Genomic DNA, 18919 nt, shown 5'->3' on the forward strand with positions numbered 1-18919 from the left:
GACCCAGATGAAGAGGGAAAACAAATTTCATATTGACCCCAAACTTCTGTGATACCCAAAGAGGGTTTCACTGGCTGACGTTCAATCACCGTTGCTTGCTATGATGTGGGCCACTTGAGCTATGGCTGGATGGCATGGATAGAACACGTACATCACAGTGGGTCCCACCATCTAGTACCGTGGACGGTGTGGACAAAACACAGACACCATGGTGGGTTCCATCGTTCACTACCATGGACGGCATGAACAAAACACATACATCATTGGGTGGGTTCCACGTGGGGCCCACCATAGTGTTTAATTGTCATCCAAATCATTGATATGGTCACACAAACCTGGATAAACAGGAAAAATAAATTTCATATTAATCCAAAACTCAGGTGACACCCAAAATGGTTTTAATGGCAGACGTCCAATCCCACTATTTCTTATGACGTGGGCCACCTGAGCTTCGTATATGGCTGATCTTTGGGGGGCCCATTGTCCTAAAGGGGACCCAACAAATGCATGGTGTGGATGTGGCCATACATCGCGGTGGGGCCCACGGCTGGGACCCGTGGTCCCTGCCTGTCCGTCTGCCAAAATGCAGCATGCAGCAGGCATTGCTTGCTTATATATATATATATATATTATTTTTTTTTGAAAATTTATTTTTTTGAGGTTTTTCGTATGTAGGGCCTGCTTCAGGAGGATCCACCCCAATCATTGGACTCTATGGCTAAGACAGACCAATCAAGCCCAATATTCAAGGTGTTTCGGTGTGTAGAAACATTAGGTGGTTTTTCAATGGTAAAAACTACAGTTTTCTATGCTATGGTCCGCCGGATAATCAGATTGGCTTCACATTTCGGATTAACGCCTAAAATAAGCTAGGGAAAGGGATGGACGATGTGGATAAGGTTCATACATCAAGGTGGGGCCTGTATGAGTGGCCCACCCAAAAACCATTTTTTTTCTTTTATGTTATTGTCGTTAGTACACCCCATTGTCTACCCACGCTACACAACGTGGTCATGTCCAGCGTCCCTAGACGCTGGACGGTTTGGTTACACACATTTTCAAGGTGGGTCCCACATGGACGTGGCCCACTTGATTAATATGATATTTGTGTTTTTCCCATCCCTATTGAGGTAGGGCCCACATGGTTTGGATGGTTGGATAAGACATACATCAAGGTGGGGTACATCCGGGTGGGCCACATGGCCACATCATCACATAAAAAAATGAAAAAGGAGAGGAAGAGAGAGAGAGAGAAAGGGACACGTGATGATGGAAGAACCCCGATACTATGGGCCCTCCGTTCTATGCATTCAATCATACACCAAGTGGGTCCCATTACATATGGGACAACCGATCAAAATCAATAGAGATCCTTTCTCCACCGAAATGTAAGGTCTAGATGACCCTATCCATGCAAGGAAAATAAACATCATGATGAGGTCCATGGAGAATGGCCCCATCATGGAATGATCATGAGGATCAAGATGGGCCATCGGCCACATCTAAGGTCCAAACTGAGATCCATACCATCAATCGGTAGGCCTCACTTGGCCCATCATAAAAACATGAAATCTAGACTATAGAAGCACCTACCGTTTAATCTTCTTAGTTCGATGGAATGCCGGTCTTCTTATGCTTCACTTTGATGGAAGGTGATGAGAGTTGAATGGCTAGGATGAAAGGTTTTGGGGTGAAAAGTGAGCCACACACATATCTCACTTTCTCTCTTGGAAAGCCATAGACGTCCACCACTTGCTTGGAATTGTTGCTTGGAAAATGTGAAAGGAAAGAGAGAGAGAATGTTTGTTGTAAGGGAGGTGATGGGTGATGGAGTGATGGATGTGAGGTGATGGTGTACTTGACATGAGAGTTGACTTGGTGGTTGCTTGACTTGTGGAGAAAGAAAGCATGGGTTTGTATACTTAACATGAGGTGATTGATTGATGGGACATGTTATAGAGATTCTCTTGGTATTGCAAACGCGCAGTATTTTTCTCGAACTGAACACGGGCCCACATCTCTCGGCCAGGATATCGGATCGGTATGCAAGACGCGGCGTTGGAATCGCTGCAACGGTGCGGTCGCAATGGTACAAGTCTCGGATTAAGCCGACTCAAATATACAGGATACAACTTAGGGTCGTGCGCAAATGTCGATCATAGGTCGCAAGTTGCCGAAATTCATCGAGAAGGATTGCGGGAGTCAACAGAACAGTACGGATTAGGATACGAGTCTTAAAGATTCTCCTGATGCGGACCCCAACTAGGAAAAACTGTGAGAAAATATTTTTTTTAAATAATAAAATAAAATATAAACAATAGCAGATGACGCTGCTGCTGCTGCACATCCAGAAGATGGCGCAGCAGCATCCTTTGCACTGTGGATGGGCAGGGACATAAGTCCCCTGCATGGGCCCCACCATGATGTGTGTTGAACATCACACAGTGCATTTGGTGAGCCCCTTTTTGCTGTGAGCCCCACCCCCAAAATTAGCCTTACCTGGAACTCAGGTGCCCACGTCACTGGAAACAGTGGAGGATTGAACGTCTGCCATTGAACCCCTTTGGGTTTCACAGAAGTTTGGATCATTATGAAATTTGTTTTTCCTCTGCATTGACCTTACCAATAGATTGGGTGGAAAATAAACGTTATGATCGGTCCCACGTGGGACCCACTCACGGAGGAAACGGATTGGTTGGGCTACCACGCACCAGCTATTAAGCTGATCGACGTCAGCAAGTGCTTTGTGCCCCACCATGATGTATGGTTTCATCCAACCATCCATTGGCCAGGACAGTGGACCCCACCGTAATGCATGTTTTATACCCAAACCGTCCATCTATCTGGAGGACATGGCCACCCCACATGTGTGGTTGGGAACCCACCTTGCAGTATGTATTCTATATCCACAACGTCCATTTATTCCTGGACGGTGGTGTGGAACCCCACATTGATGTACGTGTTCCATCCCAGCCATGTGGAGCCAGGCCATGATGCATGGTCCCATCCTCACCATCTATATGTGCAGGACGGTGGGATCCCATCCATGGTGCATGTGTCTTATACCCACCGTCCATGTGGGACCCTCTCTGATGTATGTATCATGTATCCATGCTTTCCATCTGGACAGGACTTATGAAGCCCACCTGGATGAAGTGTTGTATCCACTCCATGCATCCATGGTACCATGTGGGGCCTACTATGATATATGTGTTTTATTTCAAGCTGTTCATCCATTTCTCTTTCTTTTGGTTGTGGCCCACCATGATCTGGATGATGGGCCCTATCATGATGCATGTGTTCATCCATGCAGTCCACCATCCAAGTATGGACGGTGGGACCTATGCAATGTATGTATTTTCTCCAAACCGTCCAAATCATGGGGCCTACCTTGATTCATGTGTGGCCCTTGCATGAGGCCCAATGTATTTAGGACCCATGTGCCGAGGCCCATTGTGACGTATTCGAGGCCCATTGTGATATATTCTGGTCCATGTGATGTGGCCCATAGTGATATGTATTAGGCCTGTGTGAGTGGTCCGTTGCGATGCATATTAGGCTCATGTGATTAGGTCCGACTTGATGTATGTTAGGTCGTGTGAGCGATCCATTGCAGTGTATATTAGACCCATGTGATGTGGCCCATTGTGATATATTCGAGGCCCATGGATGAGGCCCAATGTGATGTATGTGTGGCCATTACGTCGTGTATGAATCCCTTATGTAGGCCACTCCTTGGGAGCAATGTTTGTTAGATATCCACATTGATAAGCAATGATGGTTAGATATCCTCATTGTGATCTTCCCGTAGGCCTTGTTAGGCCCATTCGCACCATTCTCTAAGTAGGTTAACCCAAATAAGTGGGCCCCATTTGCCATAGATGAATGGCTCCGTGCCATCAAATTTGATATAACCATGGCCGTGGGCCGATCTTTATATTATGGTTGATCGGCCGTCCATCTATGGACCCTGCCTTGTTTATATGCTGATTTGTCGAGGTCGATCCCGATTGTCGAGGCCGATTGTTGAGGTTGATTCTGATTCTGATTGTCGAGACCAATTCTAATTCCGATTGTCAAGGCCGATTCTGATTTCGATTGTCGAGGCCGATTCCGATCGTCGAGGCCGATTCCGATTGTCGAGGTTGATTCCAATTGTATAGGCTATTTTCGATTGTCGAAGCCGAGTATCGAGGCCTATTCTGATTTGTCGAGGTCGATTGTATAGGCTGATTCCGATTATCGAGGCCGAGTATCGAGGCCAATTCCGATTGTTGAGGCCAATTGTATAAGTCGATTCCGATTGTCGAAGCCGAGTATCGAGACCTATTCTGATTTGTCGAGGCCGATTGTATAGGCCGATTCCGAGTATTGAGGCCGATTCCGATTGTCAAGGCCGATTGTCGAGGCCGAGTATCGAGACCGATTCCGAGTGTCGATTTCGATTGTTTAGGCTGATTTCGATTGTCGAGGCCGATTGTTGAGACCTATGAGATGTGATTGGCCATTGCATATGCATAGGACAGGTTGTTCATGGGAGTCCCTGTTAGGCGGAGTTGCCCCACATGAGTGCACAGTATGGGTAGGATTAATGCATGATTGGACTGTGTGACTCATGCATTTCGCATTTGTGTGACATGTTCGCTATACACTCTAGTGACATCAGAGTCGTAGCCTCCACAGGTATTTCGTGGATGGCCAGATGGGACACCAAAAATCTGTTTTACATGGGGTGCTATAAATATCCCTAAGTGAAAGTTTCTAAATCCTCTTGGTTCCAGAGGTTACTCCAATGTCTAGACCGAGTGGATGCATAAGCGCACAAGGGCCGTATACTATTAGGCAGCGTCTCCCACTGTGTCATGGTCAGTTGGAAAGGGGTACGACCTTACCTGCCTAAGAGGAGGGGGTAATGCTAGGCTGAGTCTGACCAGCTCAAGGAATGGGTCCGTTATCGACGAGTCGGGCCCGATATTGGCAGGCAGATAGTGAGGTCTCTTCCACTCACCTTGTTGCGCACGATGGGGCGGCAATCTGGTTTGGAGTCTAATAGACTCCAGTGATTTTTCAGAGAGGAATCATACTAATATGTGGACTTATTGAGTATGAGTTACATACTCATACATTCATTTCATTCACTATCCATTCAGGCTGGTGGTGCGCAACTAATTGTTGTGTACCTTCGCATGGCCAGGATTTCGGTTGGGCGCGCGACTAACCTGAGATCAGGAGTCTACCACATTGGGTCTAACTATCTAAATTTAGGTATGAGACTGGTTTGGATAGAAGTCCTTTGTGATAGACCCCATAGCTTGTGATACTATGTACTATCATCCCGACTTCACACTTCAGCTTGGTCATTTCATTCGCATCGCATATTGCATTGCATCCTCAATACATAGTATTTAGCTTACTCCGCATTGCATTGATGATCTACATTGCTTCACCAGTATATGATATTGGTTTATTATATTTTTGCATCGCATAGCCTGGTTAAGGCTGATAGTATTTATGGGCCTATCAGCATGTCTTCGTATTACTTTGATATCGTATGATTTATGAACTTGCCAGTATTTCTGATATTGTATGATTTATGGGCTTGTTAGTAATTCCACTTACTCTGATTACTCTGATATTGCTTACTTGGCACTTACCTTGTGCACACACTTTCACCACCCACTAAGCTTTTTATAAGCTTATGCATGATAGATGCGCGCAGGTGGCGTTAGGTCACAGCAGCATTGAGGTTGGAGTGTGTAGCAGTCTTTTGGAGCTTGATTGCCGATTTATGTATTTTCCTTTTCAGCATTGTACTCAAATGATTATATTAGTGGATATGTGATGATGGTGTTGCCTTTGTGATTTGAGTAATGTTGTGGTTATGCTTATTACGAGATAAACGTACGTTGGAAAATCTTCCTTGTAGGATCCCAGGATTGGAATCTGACGTACGTACGCTGGGAGCCAAGAATGGGGTACTACAGAGACTGTCAGCACTAGATTCGGCGATCGAAAATTTTGTGGGCCCGATTTCTGAGTTTGGGGTGTGACAGAATAAGATTGCAGTCGACTATTTCACTCTTTCAAGACAGAGCACTACCAACCATCATGAAGATATAGCTTTAAGTGGACTTCTTAGTATCAACTCGGTTAATAAAATCTGCATCGAAGTATCCAACTAACTCCAAATGGTTGGACTTTTTGTATGTGAGTCATTTATCCTTTATTTTTTGCAGGTAGCTTAACACCTCATTTGCAGTTATCTAATGCTTCATTCTCAGATTGGAGAGATACATTCATAACGTTTCATCTTCTTTACAGACTTGAGCATATATGATACTCTCTACTACTGATGCATATGAAAAATCCTTCATATAATTCTTTTCTAAATTATTTGTTGATACTAGAATTGATCGAATTTATTATCCTTTACAATGGGTGATTGTTTAAGAGCACAATTTTGCATATCGTGCCTTTCAAGTACCCTATCAATATAAGTCCTCTATGACAAGCTAAGTAGTCCGCGTGATATGTCACGATGTATCTCAATACGGATGACAAAAGAGGCGCCACCAATATTATTCATCTTAAATCTTTAAGACATGAATTTCTTATTATTGTACAACATCCTAATGTTACTATTAGTCAATAGAATGTCATCGATATAGAAAACTAATATGATGAATCTGCTCTCACTGATCTCAATGTAAATACACTCATCTGCAGCATTATCTACAAAACCATATGAAGAAATCACTTCATGAAACTTTAGGCACCACTATTATTACGCCCATTTCAATCCATAGATAAAATTCTTGAATTTATAAACCATATGTTTGAGCCATCGGCCACAAACCTTCTGGTTATAACATGTATATGTTCTTATCTAGATCTCCATTGAGAAAGGTAGTCTTTACATCTATCTGGTGTAGCTTCAAATCCATATAAGCCGTAAGAGTCAATATGATCCTAAATGAGCATTTTTTAGAAACATGCGAGAAAATCTCCTTAAATTTTATGCATTCACGTTGACTCAAACTTTTAGCAACAAGTCCAACTTTATGTCAGGAGTCATGTTTGTTCTTAAACACCTATTCACAACCGATTGGCTTTATTCCCTCAGGTAATTTAACAAGATTTTAAAATTTATTTTATTTTATGAATTTTAAATCATTCATACATAGCTAAGCTTTTGCATGCCGTGATAAACAGTCCACGCAATTTCAAATGTGTCATGCAAATTCTTAGCGAATTACATCATTGCCTTGCCCAGATAGAGTTGGTCCTGGTAGGAGCTCTATGGGGCCAATCGTGATGTATGAGATTTATCGACGTCATCCATCTATCTTTAACATATCATTTTATTATTTCAGGGTATGAGCCAAAAAAAAAAAAAATTGGGGCAAGTTTAAGGCATAAGTGGACCATGGGAAGTAGTGGGAAAATAATGACGCCTAACTTTTTTTATGGTGTGGTCCACTTAATCTTTGGATGTATCTCATTTTTGGGGTTATGATCTCAAAAAATGATATGGGTACAAGCCATACATCTGTTGGGGGTTTGCGCTGCATAATCACATAGATCTAGATCTAGGATAATAATACAATGGCACCAAGCACACACAAGAGAACACAAAGATTTAATGTGGAAAACCCTTGCGAGAAAAAACCATGGCACAAAGTAACATATCTTCACTATGAAAATAGAAATTATAAAGAGAGAGGACTTACCCGATTCGAACAACCTCGAATCTTACCCTTGTTACACCCTTTAGAAACCCTAAAACCTTTTTAGGAACCCTTAGAACCCCTTTAGAAAGCCTTAGAATACCTTAGAATAGCCTTAAGGACCCCTATTTATAGTTTAAGAAACTCCACTTACGCACCTCCTTTGGAAAAGTCCGGAAACCGCCTCAAATTTATGCAGTTCGCGCAGGATCTATATAACCTCGACTAGTCGAGCCGAGGCCTCGACCGGTCGAGCATCACAGACACCCAAAATACAAGCTCGCTAGACTTTGAGTCGAGCGGGCTTCGACTAGTCTAGCGGCCCACTCAACCGGCCAAAACAGATTTAAGACATCTTGGTTTCAACAATCTCTATCATGTCTTCAATCTTCAACCGTATAGCTCTTTGACCTCTTCTCTTATCTCTGCATCACATCATAGCTTCTCGAGTACACTCCGTCCTTCTTTCTCACCATCGCCAAGCCCAAAGAAGTTGCATAGAACTTGAACTTCTTTGTAGGAACGATTTAGGTGAACATGCCTGCCGGATCTGAATCCACTTGTCCAACCACCTTTGCTCTTGTCTTCTCAAAAGGAAAGATGTAGTCTTCTTACCATCTCACCGCTACCCAATATTGCTTTCCGAGGTATTTGCTCACAACATTGATAGCCTGTGAAATAACCGGTCTAATATAGACCATGGCATACGCTGCCAACCGCATTCGAATAAGGCTCATGAGATATCCTGCTTTTCCTCATCTGTTTTAGGACATGTCCAGAGGAAAACTTGAGGAGAGACACGTAGGGAACGCTCTCCAGCTTTACCTAGCCTATCATATCCTTGATCAATACCTACACATAAGGTATTTCTCCTGTGATTACTAAAGCTTACTCCTCCTTCAGTCTCAATGTCGAGAACCATCTTTGTAGCCCTCCGATCCTTCATCCTGAATGTCCCACTTACCCGAGTCTTCAATACATTGATTTTAGACATGTCATAATTGGCGATCTATATGTCATCAATTCCTGACTCACCATGAAGGAATCAAACCACTACCTAGGCGACAGGTCGAATCACGACCTCCTGCAAATCTTTTCTCAGCCCCTTTAACTTCGAACCGCTCCGGTTGCTTCATGTAGATCTGCTCTTCACTTTCCCTTGCTGAAGTGTAGACTCCACATCCATCCTTCGAGCTCAAGATCACATTGGCCAACCAACGCCAATCACAGATCTAATAGACACTTGTTATACCGTTGGCGCGAATATCTTTGAAAAGTCAATCCCTTATCTCTGAGCATAACCCTTCGCTACCAACCTCGCCTTGTATTTATGTTGTATCCACCTGAAGATCCACCTACATCCAACCGCTCTCAGGCCTATTGGAAGCTCCACCCGCTCCCATATGTCGGTCTGGTACAACGATCCATCACATCACCTATAGTCACCTTCCACTTCTCAGCACCAAGCTTATCTAGAGTCATCTGAATAGAAGATGAATCTCCTGCGATATTGGAGTTGTCCATTTACCTTGCGATATCCTGCAATTATACCGTGTGATTCTTTTCACAGGTGGCTGCTTGACCTGCTCTGTATCCTTGTCCGGACGTCTCAGCCTTCCTGCTCTACCCGCTCATGTGGCCATGCCCAACATGCCACACACGTGCAGAGGTGGAATCTGCTACATCCACTGCAGCTTCACCTTTTGAAGTGCTTCCTATCAACTTGTACAAATTACCGAGTCGTTGCGCTTTCATGATTACCCGTGCCCCCTCAGATACCTTAAGAGCACCATCAATACATGTGTACTTGCATCCTTTTGCCTCAAGTACACTAAGAGAAATCAGATTCTGCTTCAAATTAGGAATGTGCCTGATATCAATCAGGGTACGCTTCACCCCATCAAATATCTTAATATGCACCGTACCAACAACCACAATATTACAGGCACTGTCATTGCCTATAAATACCTGTCCACCACCGCACTCCCTATAGCTGGTGAACTAACTCTGATGTGGAGTCATGTGAAAAGATGTCTCTGTGTCTAGTATCCACTCATCCTTATGATCATCGTATGGCCGCTTGATAGTAGACACAGATAAAACATTACCATCATATCCACTCGATCCATCTGACGTGGCAGCATTGGCCTCCCTATATGAAGCCTCAGAATCTTAGGATTTTCACAATTCTTCTTCACATGTCCTTCCTTCCCACAATTCCAGCATTTTACCTTTCCTTTGCCCTTGTCCTTGGATTTAGAACTAGAACTTGAAGAACCTTTACCTTGCTTAGAATTTTTGTCCCTCGTAAACAGTGCCTTATAAGATGTCCCTATATTGCTGTTTAACTTTCTCATAGCCTTCCCTTGAAGGGCTAAGATAATGGTGTCGACACTCAGGGTTTTATTTGTTGAGCACATTATGCCCTTGAATGACTCATAAGACACCGGAAGAGAATTTAGCAATATACATACTTATTATTTATCTTTCATCACTTCCTTCATATCCAGCAATTTGCAAACTAATTTATTAAAGTTGTTGATGTGAGCCTCTAGATCTCCACCCTCTGCCATCTTGAAGTTATACCACTGCCACTTCAAGTGTAGGTGATTTTCAGAGAATTTTTTCGCATAGACATCCTCTAACTTCGCCCATAACTTAGCTGTAGTTTTTTCCCTCATGACATTGTAGAAAACCTCATCCATGAGACATAAATGGATTGATGATAAAGCCTTCTTATCAAGAATATTCCAATCATCATCAGTCATAGTAGACTTTCGCTCCTCAAGAGTACCATCTTCTCCTTGCTTGATTAAGGAACTCATCATCTTGATCTTTCATAACTTAAAATTATTTTTTCCTGAGTACTTCTTAATATCATACCTAGTGCTTTCCATTATTACTAATCCTGCAGATTCAGATCTGTGCCCCAATGATTGCTCTGATACCACTTGTTGGGGATTTGCGCTGTGGAATCACACAGATCTAGATCTAGGATAGCAATCCAATGATACCAAGCACACACAAGAGAACACAAAGATTTAACATGGAAAACCCTTATAGGAAAAAACCACGGCACAAAGCAACAGATCTCAACTATGAAAATAGAAATTACAAATAGAGGAGACTTACCCGATTCGAACAACCTTGAATCTCACCCTTACTACACCCTTTAGAAACCATAAAACCCCTTTAAGAACCCTTATAACCCCTTTAGAAAGCCTTGAAATACCTTAGAATAGCCCTAGGGACCCCTATTTATATTTTAGGAAATTTTACTTACGCACCTCTATTGGAAAAGTTCGGAAACCGCCTCAAATTTATGCAGTCTGTTTAGGATCTACGTAACCTCGACTAGTCGAGCCGAGACCTCGACTGTTTGAGCATCACGAACACCTAAAATACAAGCTCGCTGAACTTTGAGTCGAGCGGACCTTGACTAGTCTAGCGGCCCACTCGACCAATCAAGCTAGGCCCTCGACCGGTCAAGCCCGCCAAAATAAATTTAAGACATATTGGTTTCAACAACATTTTGGTGAAGCTCACAAAGTTTTGGCATGAAAATGATTGACTTTGGTGAAATTACATTGCCCTTCTAAAAAGGGAGCACATTTTATAATTACATAATTTGCCCTTATAATCATGCATATCAATTAGCCACTTACGGAGTTGGTAGAGTGCCACTTGGCTGCAATCACAGAACCAACTATGTAGGTGAGACCCTGAATAAATGACCCAACCTAGATGTATTTATTGTATATCTACATAGTCTATATGTTTTTTCAGATTATTTTATAATATGATCCCAAAAATGAAGGAGATAAAAATTTCAGGTGGACCACATCATAAGAAACAGTGGTTGTTGAATGACCATCATTAAAAACTTCCCAGCATCCGCCATAATGTTTATTAATCATCCAACCTGTTGATAAAGTTACATAGAACTGGGTGAAAGGAAATAAAAATAAGTAAATAAATATCAACTTGATCCAAAACTTTTGTAGTCCACAAAAGGTTTCTAACAGTCAATAACTACTATTTCCTGTGGTGTGGTGTGGTTCATCTGAAATTTTTATATGCTTCAGTTTCGGGACCGTTGTGTATACAATGCATACATTGAGGTGGGCCCCAACAGTCAGGGTCTCACCCATATAGCTGGTTCTATGGTCGCGGCTCAAGCTTGTAGGTACTGTGGAAGTTCCTGCCATATAAACTTAGGTGGGCCCACCCTGATATTTGTGAGAAATTCACCCAATCCATCCGTTTTTTGAGCTCATTTTAGGGCATGCGGCCAACGACGAGCCGATCCAATACTGAAGTGGACCGAAAAGGTGAGGATTGAACTTCCACAGTTGAAATATTCATGGGGCCACTGAAGTTTTGAATCAAGCTAATATTTGTGTTTTCAATTCATCACAGTAGGAATGGCATTATGAACTGTATGGATGGTTATGAACGGCATGTAAACATCACTGTCACCCTTAGGGAAGTTTCAACGGTAGGAATTTCCCTCCCACCTTTTGCGTCCCATTTGAGTTTGGATTATGTTCAGTTTTGATCTAAACTTCTAAAATGAGCTCACAAAACTGATGGACGGAGTAAATTTCTCACAAATATCCCAGACATACTGGTGTCCAGCGCAGGAACTTCGCCTTTCGCAGGAAATCCGCGTCCGTTGTCAGGGATGCGGATTGCGTGCGCTACACGCACCCGGTGCACCAATGAATATAGCGGCCGCGTGCACATGACACGCGTCCAAGTCAGTATGAAATGTAAAGATAAGATTCTCAAGACAAATGAAAGTGGCCCTTGAGAATGTTAGTACCATGTCTCACATGTGCATACAGAGTTTTTTCATGTCCAGTAAACAAAAGATCCATTAGTCAGAAAATGAGGCGGACTAAAATCTCAAGTGGGACACACCAAAAGAAACATTCGAGATTGACCACTCACTATTAAAACCTTCTTGAACTAGTGACACTAAAGAGAGAAGAGGATATCGCACGTACATCAAGGTGAAGGAAGGTCCTGATCCTGATCCTTCAATCAGTGGCCTACCAATGAACGATTAAGATAAGAACACTTTCAGAGATTTTTGGGTATCCATCATCCCGTGTGAGGCTCACTATATCCATGGATACTATAAATTGAATGGTACCATAAATGGGATTTTCATAAATGGGCCATCCATGATGACACTCATCAATGAACGGTTCTGATGAAAAGGGCGGTCCATGGACAGCTGGGTTTTTTCAAAAATGGTGCAAATATAATTATGAGGATTTGGGCCCCCATATTGGAATGGGAAGACGAGGAGGAAGACTTGTGGCGTGAAAGCAACGGTAGATGATGGAAAGGACGCTTTAGTGGCGTCACAGGTGGGCCACTATTTAATATAAACCAGATCCAAAGACGTGTTGGCATCGCAACAGCAGTAGCATCTGTTCCCGCTAAAATACGCCAGGGGTGGTGTGGTGTCAAAAACAATCTTGTCACACAATCACATGCCACTTGCCTATGATTATCTTCGAAGCGGATTACTCGTGCTATAATGTACTGGGTAAAATCTGTGGGCCCCACAGTGATTTATTTCTATTATCCACGCAGTCCATCCGTTTTAATAGATCATCATAGAGCATGGGCCCAAAATTGAAGCATATCCAAAGGTAAGTGGACCACACCACAGGAAACCGTGTGAATTGATTTTCGACCGATTGAGAACTTCTTGTGGGCCACAGAAATTTTGGATCAAGCTGATATTTGTATTTTACCTTCATCCTTGTTTGTGTGGCCCTATGAACAGGTATGATAACAAATAAACATTACTGTGGACCGTAGGAAGGTTTCAACAGTGGATATCAATATTCCCACTGTTTCCTTTGGTGTGGTCCAGTTGAGCTTTGCATATACTTTAATTTTACACTCATGCCCTAAAATGATATTAGAAAAATGGATGGACGGCGTAGATAAGACACATACATTCATGTTGGGCCCCACGGAGTTACGCTTGAGCATCCTGAGTTACTCAATACGCAATCCACTTCCGATTATTATTATTTTTTTTTTTTCTAGTCAATGCTCAGGACATTATTATATCCCTTTGTTACTTTGTGTTAATCCCAGCTAATAAATGTCTGATCGTTTTATGGAATGTGGGCCAGTTGGTCGTTGGAATGGTTGGAACCTACAGCGTGCGAGGTGGGCCAGCGGGTTTGTTTTGTTTACAACCGCCGTTGTTCAACTGTATACTCTGGTGGTAGACTCTAGAGAGTTTTAACACCAGGTCAGAAAGGGTAAGGGTTTAGGTTAGGATTTTTTATATTATTATATAATCCTTTACTGAGTCGAGCTATATATCAAACCGGGTCGAGTTGACCTTAGCTAGCTTGAAAAATTTTCAAGTTCAAAAACCAAAAAAAAATAATAATAAATAAAGGCTCGACTCGGATCAAAAATAGTTTTGAATCGAGTCGAATCGAGCTTTCTCAAGCTGAGATGAGTGAGTTGACCGAGCTAAGTCAGTTTATTGTACAGCTCCAATTAGAGTCCCTTAACCCAAAGGCGATGTCACCCGGCCTAGTTGCCCACACGTGCCTACACAGCACACTCATGTCACGTGACTCACATCCCCACCATTCACGAGGGTGAACCCACATTGAACGACCCTTCTCTCCACCGTGACACGTTAGTGGGATGTTATCGGAAAGTAGCCTTTTTCCTTGGCAGCGTAACCGTGTAAATCACTTGGTGCGAAAATCACGTAGATCCACTCATCAGATGGTCCACATCTTCGAAATTGGATGGCGACCTGATTTGAAGTTCAGTTATTTAATTGTCAACTTGCTAGAATTAATAGATATAAGTGGTTAGGAGATATTTTAGTTGCATTCTATATCCTCTATGGGTCCACTATTTGGATGGTCTGGATGGCTTATGCGTGACATGTCAGAGGAGTCGTCAATCCCAAACTCCTCACGGTGCAAAACTAACATCGTAGTCTTATACATCTCTATCCAGTCTATTTTACACACTTGGCGCTCCGTCGGCGAAAGTTCCGCCGTCCGTGACGACGCGAGATCCTTTACCTTTCTCTCTCTTAATCGAGAACCGATTGCGTGTGCCCAGGGCATAGATATCTATGTGGGGTCCACATATATGTACGTGACAAATCCACTCCGTCCATCAGTTTTTAAAGACTACCAGGCAGATGCAGATCCAAAACTCATACCACACGAAATAGTGGAAATTGAACACTTGGCCGTGACAAAAGTTCTTTTATCAGGATGATATTTGTTTCTACAGTTTATCTGAGCAGTAATAATTCTATGAACGGTTTGGATGGCACATAAACATCATGGTCAACTCTAGAAATCTTTCAACGGTGCATATTGTTGTTCCCACTGTTTTATTGGTGTGGCTCACCTGAGTTTTTTTTTGCCTAATATTTATGATAATATCCTATTATGGTCTTTAGAAACAGATGGACGGAGTGGATTTGTCACGGATATCTCTGTGGACCCCAAACAGTCCCGAGCACAGAGATATCTCCGTGCGCCGAGTTACACGCAATTCTTTTTCTTTCAAATCCATCTCTATAAGGCGCGCTAGCCTAACTCGCGTTTGGTACCTCGCGCACCAAGAGCCCGTGGGTGGAATTTCTGTGAGATCCACACCGTCCATCAGGTACTCTACATGATAATATCCTTATAAATCATAGCCATCCAGACATCATTTAGGTTACATCCTAGCAAAAAAATGGCACAGGACGCCAACCATCAGTTTTTTGTTCTACCCACCGTGTGTTTATATGAAATCCAATCCGTTCATGTGGTTTAGCAAAAAATTACAGTAACTAAAAACTCAGGTGGGCCGTAACATATGAATTTAGATATCTATTGGTGTAATTTATGGGTGGCCCGTCTGATTGTTGGATAACTGGTTTTGGGATCAAAGCCGAAAAACAGGGGTGATGTACCTGATGGACGGATTGGATTCGATGGACATTGAGTCTTTTAACACACGCCAAAGAAAATGACCCCATTAGGAATGTCGGCGAGGCACGAAGTGTTTTTACATTTCTGTCTAGGTCTCACTCTCTTCCCTCCCACTTGAGTAGAGCACACAGAAAGGTAAAACGGATTGGCTACTCCCCTGCCACCATCCCGGTGGCTGATGGTCGGTGCTATGTGGGCCCCTGATATATTTGTTTCATCCATTCCGTTATTTCGTATTTACCAAAAATAAGAGGAATAAAAATCTCAAGTGGACCACACCGCAGGAAAACAATAGTGATTGGATATCCACCATTAAAATCCTCATAAGGCTCACTGTACTGTTTATTTGACATCCAATATGTTAATTAGGTCATACAGACCCAGATGAAGGGAAAAAACAAAGATCAGCTTCCAAAACTTTTATGGCCCCAAAAAGCTTTTAATGGTCGACGTTCAGTCAACACTGTTTTCTGGAATGCGGTCCACCTGAGATTGGTAATACCTCTTTTTTTTTTGTATCGTACATAAAATGATCTAGAAAAATATATGGACGGAATGGATGAAACACATACATCATGGTGGGGCCCACGGAACCCCGACCACCAGCCATTGTCTGGTGGCAGGGGGAGTAGACAATCCGTTTACACAGAAAAGGGATAGATACAAACACTCCCATCCATTATACATTGCATATGCAATTATGTATGCATACACACATCCCATTATTCAATTCTATCTCTAATCGGGCCCATTGATTTTGACATGGATAAGATCTCGGATCATCATCATCCATCCACATCCATGGCATGACCCACTCTATATAAACCCCGAACCCGACCCAATCCAATCCCATAACCGAACTTCTCAAATATCTTCTTCTCACGCTCTTCCACCCTCCAAATATGTAAACCCATCCTTTTTTAACGAACACCCCCATTTTCTCACTCTTTTCTATCCGATCAATCCTTACAATGAAAGAAGAGACGGAGCATCTGCTACAAAACCTTATTCCTGGCTTACCAGACGAAATTGCCCTTGACTGCCTCGCCCGGGTTCCCTACCGATTCCACTCGGTCCTCAAATCGGTCTGCCGCGGATGGAATGATCTCCTCGCCGATTCTTCCTTCTACCACTACAGGAAGATCAGCCACCGGGGCGAAGACCTCGTCTGCCTCGTGCAGGCCGTCGTGACGAAGGAATCGGCCGTGGAATCGGCGCCTAAGGATAAGGCCGTCACTCGCCACATCCCGCCCGTGTACGGCCTCTCCATCTACAACGCGACCGATGACACGTGGCGGAGAGTGATGCCCCTGGCGCCGATCCTCCCTGCTGGGATCCCGATGTTCTGCCAGTGCGTGGCGGTGTCCGGGAAGCTTGTCTTAATCGGCGGCTGGGATCCGGCCACGTTAGACTCGGTCGCCGACGTGTTCGTATGCGATTTCGTCCGCGGCGGGGGATGGCGCCGGGGGGCGCCTATGTCCGTTGCGCGGTCCTTCTTCGCCTGCGCGGCGGTGGGGTCCACCATCTACGTGGCGGGTGGGCACGATAACCAGAAGAACGCCCTCCGGTCCGCGGAGGCGTACGACGTCGAGTCGGACACGTGGCGGGATCTGCCGCCGATGGCTGATGAGCGCGACGAGTGCCAAGGCCTGGCCTGCAAAGGCCGGTTTTGGGTTGTAAGTGGGTACCGTACGGAGGCTCAGGGCCGGTTCGACTCGGGCGCCGAGTGCTATGACCCGGTGAGTGACACATGGACCGAGTTACACGGGGTCTGGCCCTTCCCCAACTCCAGCCCCAGAGGCACGTGCTACGCCTCGCCACGCGTGCCGAAAGGCCAAGTGCCGAAAATTACATTTTCGCCACTATGGTTTATAAATACTAGCAATAATAGCCATAAGGGAGTGATGGAATTTGACGAGAGAGATAAGAACTGGAAGTTGGTGGGGCCCACACCCGAGGGCATTTGTTCCTCGCCCTGCACGACTCTGATCTCAGGTGGGCCTTCTTCAGATCGTATCTTCGTGATTGGTTCGGGACATGGTGGGGGTGGGCCACATCGGCATCGAGCTTGTGTATTGGAGACTAATACTCGGAAGTGGACCCACATCAATACTCCGGTCGACTTCTCGGGCTTTGTCTACTCTTCTGCTGCGCTCTACCTTTGAGCTATTAGTATGCTTGGTGTATAGCAAGTGAGAAAATAGAGTGTTTTGTCACCTCGGTTTGCATCTTGGACATGTGGACAACCATATTATCTATCTTGGACCTCCCTTTTGCAAGATCAGATGGGACCCACCATGGTGTATAAATGAAATCCGCTCCTTCCATATAAAAATAAGCCTGATAAAAATAAGAAAAAACTCAGATGGGCTACACCAACTGATGAAAGATACAAAACATAAAGGTCCCACAAAAACCGGTAGTTGGCATCCCATTACATTATTTTTGGTTGTGGCATGGACCACCTGAATATATAATCTGAGTTGGGCCCCCAAGGCTTAGGTGTTTTCAGCGTAGAAGGTTCAGTAATCAGTTCCAATCGGTCCAAGTCACCCTATACCAGGCCCAACCCATTCGGTCAGTTTTATTTATTTATTTGAACCCAAACCCATAAACGACATTTATGTTGCGGGGTTGGGTCTGGGTCAAAAATACTGACCTCTGGGTTCAGGGACCCCTCGATCAAGCCCTTTTTTTTTTCACACACGCGCACACACCCCCACGCACTAACGCATTAGTGGAATTTCACCGCCTATGGATGCTCGAACTCTTGACCCGGTGTTGAAACTCCGGAGAGTCTACCCCCGGAGCACGGAGCAAGAGTAAGTACTCAGTACGGAAAGGTTGACACGGATGACATTGTCAATGAGTCCAGATACAACTGGGCGTACGGGAAGGTTTCAGTACAGTAGGCGGATTGCCTGTGGATCCTGGCACATGAAGTTCATGTAGTCAGAAGCTGTGTGGGGCCCACAGAGATTCCCATGACAAATCCATTCCGTTCATCAGTTTTGCAAGACCAGAATAATACTAGAATCTAAAAATCATGCATAACTAAAACTCATGTGGACCAAATACGAAACAGTGGGGATTGAACGCCCACCATTGGAAACATTTTGTTCAGGATGATATTTGTGCCAACAGTTTATCTGAGTGATAATAATCCAATGAACGATTTAGATGGCATATAAACATCAT

General features: G+C 43.8%; 1 protein-coding gene across 1 annotated transcript; it reads left to right on the forward strand.

Annotated features, from left to right (window-relative positions):
- The first annotated feature begins 16560 nt into the window (after positions 1-16560).
- Positions 16561-17937, forward strand: LOC131240300 (F-box/kelch-repeat protein SKIP20-like). The gene has a single exon (XM_058238437.1). The coding sequence runs from the start codon at positions 16693-16695 to the stop codon at positions 17884-17886; it is 1194 nt and encodes a 397-aa protein (XP_058094420.1). The 5' UTR covers positions 16561-16692; the 3' UTR covers positions 17887-17937.
- Positions 17938-18919: the final 982 nt, after the last annotated feature.

The sequence above is a fragment of the Magnolia sinica genome, chromosome 3 (assembly GCF_029962835.1).
Source record: "Magnolia sinica isolate HGM2019 chromosome 3, MsV1, whole genome shotgun sequence".
NCBI lineage: Eukaryota > Viridiplantae > Streptophyta > Magnoliopsida > Magnoliales > Magnoliaceae > Magnolia > Magnolia sinica.

Coding starts and splice junctions, on each gene's coding strand:
- LOC131240300 (XM_058238437.1), top strand. CDS start 16,693: ATGAAAGAAGAGACGGAGCATCTGCTACAAAACCTTATTCCTGGCTTA.